This window comes from Lycium barbarum, chromosome 1 (assembly GCF_019175385.1).
Source record: "Lycium barbarum isolate Lr01 chromosome 1, ASM1917538v2, whole genome shotgun sequence".
In the NCBI taxonomy this organism is placed as follows: domain Eukaryota; kingdom Viridiplantae; phylum Streptophyta; class Magnoliopsida; order Solanales; family Solanaceae; genus Lycium; species Lycium barbarum.
Window position 1 is genome coordinate 158,048,525 of NC_083337.1, and position 8,096 is coordinate 158,056,620.

At 37.0% G+C, this 8,096-nt stretch overlaps 1 protein-coding gene across 2 annotated transcripts; it reads left to right on the forward strand.

Moving 5' to 3' along the window:
* Positions 1 to 535: 535 nt before the first annotated feature.
* On the forward strand, positions 536 to 5,608 carry LOC132624105 (glycerophosphodiester phosphodiesterase GDPD6-like). 2 transcript variants are annotated; one of them, XM_060338986.1, is made up of 8 exons: positions 536 to 801; positions 2,691 to 2,869; positions 3,125 to 3,308; positions 3,533 to 3,607; positions 3,818 to 3,927; positions 4,093 to 4,311; positions 4,749 to 4,904; positions 5,265 to 5,374. In XM_060338986.1, the coding sequence occupies exons 1-8, from the start codon at positions 789 to 791 to the stop codon at positions 5,277 to 5,279; spliced, it is 951 nt and encodes a 316-aa protein (XP_060194969.1). In that variant the 5' UTR covers positions 536 to 788; the 3' UTR covers positions 5,280 to 5,374. The 2 variants fall into 2 exon arrangements, with proteins under 2 accessions (XP_060194969.1, XP_060194931.1); XM_060338948.1 differs by having other exon boundaries at positions 538 to 801; positions 5,317 to 5,608.
* The last annotated feature ends 2,488 nt before the right edge of the window (positions 5,609 to 8,096 follow it).

The following is an 8,096-nucleotide window of genomic DNA, read 5'->3' on the forward strand; positions in this document are numbered from 1 at the left end:
AGGAAGTAGAGAAGTTTCAAAACAGGTGTCATCAAAAACTACACGTGTAAGGATGTTTAATTAAGAATAGTCCCTACGCTGATTTTACCCTTGGCAGACCAAAAGGATTAAAATCATAATTACTAACATGCCCCTGGACGACGAAAGGTATGTAGACTCACTTTTATTATAAAGTTAAAAAAAAGTTGGGAGGAGTGGTGGGGGGGGAGGGGGGGAGAGGGTGGTAGGTTAGGATTTAAGAATAGTTTCAAAGTCTAGACGTGGTAGTCGAAGTTTTATTTATTATATTATACCAATGTCTATAATATTGATACCTTTTTGTAGTTAAGTTCTTTTCTATGCATTGACCCTTTAATTAATTAAATTATTTTTTGTTGAGAAAGTTATTAAAGTTGGAACTGATTGGAGTATAAAGAATTTCATCGACATTGCCCGTGCCAATCATAAGTTGACATATTATCACCCAATCAGATAAATTGTCAGTTGTCACTTGTTTATAATTCCCATATTCAGATGCCTCCCTATAAAACGGATCTCCTTTACTGTGACGACCCTGTCACCTGAAGGAAGCATATTAACCGTCGATCTAAATCATATTTTTTCATCTACGTCTGCCATAACGCTATCATTATTCCACATGAAATATTCAATTAACTCTAACACGTCAGGAATTTGAAAATCCAATTTTAAGGATATCACGGCAACGAATCTGCAATATGTCCAATATAGTTCAATCTTGTGTAGGACTCAAAAGTTTCACCAAGTAAGAGAAAACGGGACAAATCTCCATGGTTTCACCAAGTAAGCATTACAAAATCCAGATGACAATTCTTGGAAAATTTTGTTGTATATCTGTAATTTCGTTTTGTTGTATTTAGTTCTCATAGTCTATATATCCCAAAATACTCCTTCTGTACCATTTTAAGTGTCTTAATTTTCTTTTTGGTATATTTTAAAAAGAGTGTCTCTTTTTATACTCCTATTTAGTAAGGTGGCAAGTTTATAACCAGAATATTTTAGTACATTATACACATTTTTAATTTAGGACTATAAAAATCTCTTTTTATTTCTTAAACTCCGTAACTAGTCAAATCACGAAACAAAAAATGGGACGGAGGGAGTAGTAGGGGATTAATGTGTATATGGTAGAACTTTTCTGAGTTCGTCATTTGGTACTTGAAAATTGTATTTTCCAGCTTAGATTTTGTATACCTACGAGCCAGAGGCGTATGTAGCCTATAAGGTTGGGGTGCAACTGAATCCCAAACTTTGGACGCGGAGCCTAAATTTATGTGTAAAAAATTATTAAAATTGCAATAAATAGTAGATATGAACCCTAACTTTAAAAATATAATGGGTTCAATGCTAAAAATCTATAGATTGAACCCATAAAATTTAAATCCTGAATCCGCCTCTGCTACGAGCCCTTTACGTATATAGCTGCTGCATTAAGTGAATCTCTGTTTCCAAGTGCGCTAAGTTAGTTACATTGAATGCTATTAGGTTCTTCGAAATCTGTCTATCTGGGTAAACATTATACTTATCTCTCTACTTCAAAAGCCATGGTGTGACATGACACGATTTCTAAATGCACACTTGGAGATGCATGTTAGTATTATTTGGGAAGAGAAGACCAGTTTTTGAATTTGGAAAATCCTGCTTAACTTTTTTGTGTATCATATTCAATGAGACGTGAAATGTTTAAACACTTAGTTTCCAAATATAGAACATAAACGTGGATGTTGAGGATTCATATAGCTGACCCGAACTGATTTGAGATTGAAGCTTTGTTGTTGTTGTAGATTATAAAATTTACATTAGGTTCAGCTCAAACAGGGAATCTTAGCTCCAAATCAAAAGGGGAGCAGTCTTTGTTACTTCTTAGTTGGATAAAATTGAAAGTTCAGCTAGATATTTACTTATTTCAATTGGTATGATGTAGTAATTCTTTATTATATAATGATGGTGCATAATATAACTGGGGTTAACTATATCACAGAAGGAATATAAAGGATTAATGTAGGCAACCCAACTACCGTGGGATTGAAGGTAGTTGATTGATAGAATTAGTGAACCAAATAAGGTCATCACCAGAAAAATTCCTATTACAGGTTAATCTTGTTTTCCATTATTGATTTTCAGAATAAGAATTAAACTAGTACTTTGTCCAAAGTTTACAAGGATAGCCCATTTCAAACTAAGATATAAACATTGGATTGAATTGAACTTGTTATGATATATACATCCTGCACTGCAAGCACCATTCCTTTATGCTTTGGCTGAAAAAACTGTTGATTGGTACATTCCTCGCACATTTATCGCGCTGCCTGTTGCTAAAGAATGTGGATTGACCATAGCTGTTGAATAATCCTAGTTTAGGACTGAGGCACAGTGGTTGGTGTGTGAGTACCACTGCTTATTAATTTCCAAAGGTTTTCCATGTTTAAGATTGAAAGGTAAGACGTCATAACTTTCTCAAGCTGCAATGAATTGGATTACAGACTAGATCAATTGCTGATATCAAGTACATGCATTCATGTATAAATTGGTCTCTAACTGTACATGCACCACTATATATACCACGTGTTCGCGTGTGAAACCTTTGACTGTAGATAGACTAGCATAGGTAACGTTTATAATCTTCTGTGTGCATGTACAGAATATTACCTATTTAGCAATGTACTTTACAGGTGTTGTCCCTTATATCTTTCTGCTACTTCTTGTTGGATGCTCGGCCAGACCTCTCTATCCACTTCCTGGTAGAAGAAACGATAGGAACAAACAGCCTTTACAAACATTTCGAGCGTACAACATTGCACACCGAGGTTCAAATGGAGAAATTCCTGAAGAAACTGCAGCAGCATACATGGTATGTCTGCAACAGAATAGTCATATAGTTTTCAAAACAATCTGGTTTCTAGAATAGCAAATACGAACCGGGTCTAGTCTCTGATAATATGGCTTCATTTAAGGCCACATGGTTGATACTGAAATTGGCAATTTACCAACAATTACAGGGGATATTCTTTTTTGCTGTTTGTAATAGCACCTTTAAATAGAAGCAACCCGGCTATTTCTTTAAATAAACTGCAAAACATGCTCCTGAAACTCTAGTATCATGCAGAGAGCTATTGAAGAGGGTACTGATTTCATCGAAACAGATATTTTAGCATCTAAAGATGGCGCTCTTATATGCTTCCATGATGTCATCCTTGATTTTACAACTGATATAGCAAATCACAAGGAGTTTGCTGATAGAAAGAGGACCTATGACGTTCAAGGGTTTAACGTTACTGGATATTTTGTTGGTATGGATGTTATATTTCACTTGCGCTAACTTCTGTTTTTTGCCGGTCTATAATAGATTTGGTCCTTCTGCTGTCATTTTGTGTTAGCTTCATTTTCTTCATTTTACCCATGTGTATTAGCAAATGTAAATATATTATGTGCTTCTAAGTGTTATACAATTTATTTACTGATATAATATGTATCATTACTTCATCTATTAGTAATTTCTTGAACCAATATGCAGTTGATTTCACCCTTGAAGAATTGAAGCTTCTGCGTGTAAAGCAGAGATATCCTTTCAGAGATCAGCAATATAATGGTTAGTTTCTAAAGGTCCTTTAAATAGAAAACAAGATAGGGAAATTTATGCAATGTGAAATGTAACATGAGTCGAAAATGTTGTCGACTTTGCCCAACAACAAGACATGCAGGCTCCTGCTATTATTCTATATGAGGATAGTTTCTTCAGAAAAAACGCATACCATTGCTCCAATATTTTTCATCGTCTTTATTTTCAATTAACATGCAGGAGAATTTTCTATTATTACTTTTGAGGAGTTCATTTCAATTGCATTGGATGCCCATAGAGTTGTTGGGATATATCCAGAGATAAAGGATCCAGTCCTTATCAACCAACATGTGAGTTTTTTCCCTTTCTGCTACAAAATAGGGGAAACTGGTTTTTATTGCAGAGTATGTTTTGCTGGAAAATCAGTTGGTGCTTATGTGTTATTCTCAGTCTTAAAACCGGTATATTTTGTGTTACTTTCTACTATCTTATACACTGACTGCTGGTTCCAACAGGTCAAATGGCCAGGTGGTAAGAAATTCGAGGACAAGTTTGTTGAGACACTGAAGAAGTATGGATACAAAGGTTCATATATGTCGAAGCAATGGTTAAATCAGCCTGCATTCATTCAATCTTTTGCGCCAACGTCTCTAATTTACATATCAAATCAAACAGATCTGCCCAAGATCTTTCTCATTGCTAACACGACTATACCAACTCAAGACACCAATCAGGTTTCCATTCCCCCGCACCTGGCTAGCACTGTATCTGACAAAGAAGAAGTTGACTATCTTTATGTGGGAAGTGCTAAATTCCAAAAAGAAAAAAAGGAAGCTTTTACCACAACTTAGAAGCATATGCAAAAAGGAAACCCAAACTTTTAGGAATTTGATAAAAGTGTCAACTACATCTGCAGTCTATATGCAGACGTGGTTTGTAAAAAGCATGACATATTAAGATTCTTGTTTATAAGGTTACAGTATTAACAAGTACATTTACAGGCTTGATAAAAAATAGATATCGACTCTTGCCGATTAAGAAATGAACCTATATTCTAACATGTATTCTCTTTTTAGGAATATGGCGTGTTGAAAAACATCTTTAGAGAAATCTGTTTGTCACGCCATTTTTGCTATTGCTAAGAAAAGTGGTGATCTTTTTTACATTTCAGTCATATTGGGAGATTACTTCAGACAGTTATCTTGACTTCATCAAGGAATATGTGGTGGGGATTGGGCCTTGGAAGGACAACATAGTTCCCGTTTCTAACAATTATCTGCAAACACCTTCTGATCTCGTTGCAAGAGCACATGCACGTAATCTACAGGTATGTGATGAATCATTGTTTCTGGGGCCTCGTTGGCATGTGAAATTAATTGGTGATCTGCTATTCCTTCCACTGATCTCTGTTCCGCAGTTATTCATTTGATTGTTCACTAAAATTAGGTTACTTTTAAATGAAGGGATTGAAAATACGTATATATTCATTTGATTTTGTTGTTCTGCCTTTTATCCTAGATCCCTACCATCTTTCTGCATTCCATTTTATGTTTTAGCACGCCTCTTTTTGGAATTCTTGAGTCTTCATTAACTAGTACCTTCTGAATCATTGAGTTATTAAAGTAACTGATAGAACCTGCTTTTATATTTATCCCGGTCTTTCTTTTTTCTCTTTTTTTTCTTGCAGTTCGTCTTAATTTAATACACACTCATCCTCTGAAAATCAATAACAAATCCAGGTTCATCCATACACTTTCCGGAATGAGAACATATTTTTACACTTCAACTTCAGTGAAGATCCATACAATGAATATGACTACTGGATAAACAAGATAGGGGTCGATGGACTCTTCACAGACTTCACAGGCAGCCTTCACCAGTATCAAGAATGGACCAACCCATTTGCATCCGGAGAAAAAGAAGCAACTAGGCTTCTGCATAAGATTGAATTGATGCTCTCCAAGTTCAAATACTTCAACTGAGATAAATTGTACTCCCACTATTTTAAAATAAGTGGTGTTTTAACCTTTTCATTTTGTTTCAAAATAAGTGGTGTTTCACAAAAGCAAGAAAGCATTAATTTTTTTTCTTCAAGTTTATCCTCATTTAAATAAATGTAGCTTCATATGGCCAAGAAACCTTTAAAGATCTTCTTTTTTAAGGCATTTGATTAAGACTAAATAACGGAGTAAAACCACTTGTTACTTCTAGGAGTGAGTAGTTTTCTTAAGGGATATGTTCAAGCTAAAAACACTACTTATTATGAAACGTAATGGGTATTTAATAATGTCTCATCAAAGGCAATGCTATTTATTGGTCTGTATATATCATCGGCTTTTCCATTTATATTTATTAAAATAAAAGCAGGTTTCAATATATTGTAACTTGAGCAAAAACACTCTCGAATCGTTTGGACCCTCTAAACACTTGAATAATGAAATTTCAACAGTGGTCAAAGTCGTGATATACAATTCAAGTTATGGTGTTTTGGCTACTGAGTTGTCCCGCATGGACGAAGAGATTTTAAGCTCCCGTTTGGCAATAGATTTGAAGTTAGAAACTTAAAACTTGAAAATTTGATTTTTTGAAGTTGTTTTTGGATATACATTTTACTTAGAAAAGATTTGAAAATCTGTGATTGGAAGTCCCAAAAATCAAAACTGGTCTGGACTAGTTTTTGGAACTTGAAACTTTTTTGAAGCAGATTTTTAAAATTTGATCCAAAATCTATATGTTTACCCCTAAAAGAGCAACAATTGAATTTGTACGCAGTTTAAAGTATATGTGACTTAAGCTTAATAACAAATGTAGAGAGTTAACGAATGCGAGTAAAGAATTAACAGAGCAAAAAGCAAACAAAATAAAGAGCCTGAGTTCGAGATGATAAATCCGGTGGGAGAAGATCCTTGTTCGGACTACGCTCCCTAGGTCCGATTAGGGAAATTCCTTCCTCGGACTGTTGTGTGGATAATTAAAAATAGGAACGGAACAAAAATGATGAGATACTGGGGCAAAGGTTTTTAACGAAGAAGAACTTCTATTAGCCACTAGAATGTATTGTATAGATTGTGATGCCCTTTAATGGGGCTGATACATGCGTTTAAATAGTACAAGAGTCCTACTCGAATTAGGAGGCACGAACCCTCTCGTGGATAAAAACAGCTGCGATATAGTCGGACACGTCCGTTGGTGGCGCGATCTCCGGCGATAAATCAGGTGAAGATAACTTTCCGTTGATTTAGGTTTATTCCTTCGAACATTCTTCGGGTCCTATCTCACGGACTCGCTAACTTGGTAACCCTCGGTTTGATTTCACAGACTTATTATAATGGACCTTCGCTGAATCGGAGTGAACAAAGTTCTCACCGTACATAGATAGTCCCTCCATTTTCCGGAGTCAAGAAGTGGAACCGGGAAATGGATCGAAGAAACCCTAGTATTCTCGTATTGAAACCCTACTACGATCGAGTAACCGTATACGATTGGAAAACCACCCGCGGTCGGATAACCACCGGTCACGAGCCTGAGCATAGTAAAGGCTGCCCCGTTTCATGCTTTAGTAACGTGCATTCCACAACTCCTTTGGTCTTCCATATTCTACAGTTACTAGAAGTTTCTAAAAGATGCTAGAAGTTTCTTCAACTTCCTCCCTATATAAAGCCATACATAGTACCACTTTTTCACACTTTCTATAAACTTTGGCCTGGATTTGCTTTAAGATGTCTTCTCCTTCATTTTTGTTAACCGGCGTTGTTCACTCTCCGATCTCTCCCACATCCCCTACCGAACCAACTCCCGAACCTTCCGTCATGACTGACCTCGACTTCAAGCGACCGAAATCTCTCCGGCTCGGTTCAGTTTTGAGGATGATTGTAAGGTTAGTCATCGCTATGACCATGTGAGGAAGTTTGCATTACCGAAGATACAGTTCCTAGGGTTCGACGAGAATGTGACTTAAGCAGCGATGTGGAGATTTTGCCTGTCGGGCAGGGAGTGTGGATTGATCACTATATCCGAGGTTATTCCTTCGTGTATACTTACCCATTTTCCATCGGATTTACGCTCCCAATTCCTAAAGTGATCGAGGTCATGTGCCGACGTTACCGGATTTGTGTAGGGCAAATTGCTCCTCAAGTGTGGCGACTCGTTTATTGCATTCAGTTTCTGGCTGATATGGCCGGAGTATCATTTACTCTGGACCATCTAATCCATATTTACTTACCCCGGGTCATTCGTAGGGGCATTATTCACCTGATCCCACGAGGCCCTCGGGGCCTGATTGACCTTGAGGATGACTATGACCGGGGATGGTTGCATCGATTCGTCGTTATGAGAACGACCCAACTACAACGTGCTAACTCCGTTCCTTTACCAGAAGAATGGAATCCCGGACCAGTTGTTGTTGAACCCGAGCTCCTGCCCGGGATATTCGAGTGGTTGACCTCCGTGTTGGGCGCTGCCGAACACGTAGGCCGGTCCTGGAGAGACTGAGGCCCGATCGGGTGGAGGGGCAAAAATC

Coding starts and splice junctions, on each gene's coding strand:
- LOC132624105 (XM_060338948.1), top strand. Junction 3,928..4,092: donor CAGTCCTTATCAACCAACAT/GTGAGTTTTTTC, acceptor TGGTTCCAACAG/GTCAAATGGCCAGGTGGTAA. Junction 4,905..5,316: donor CACATGCACGTAATCTACAG/GTATGTGATGAA, acceptor TAACAAATCCAG/GTTCATCCATACACTTTCCG.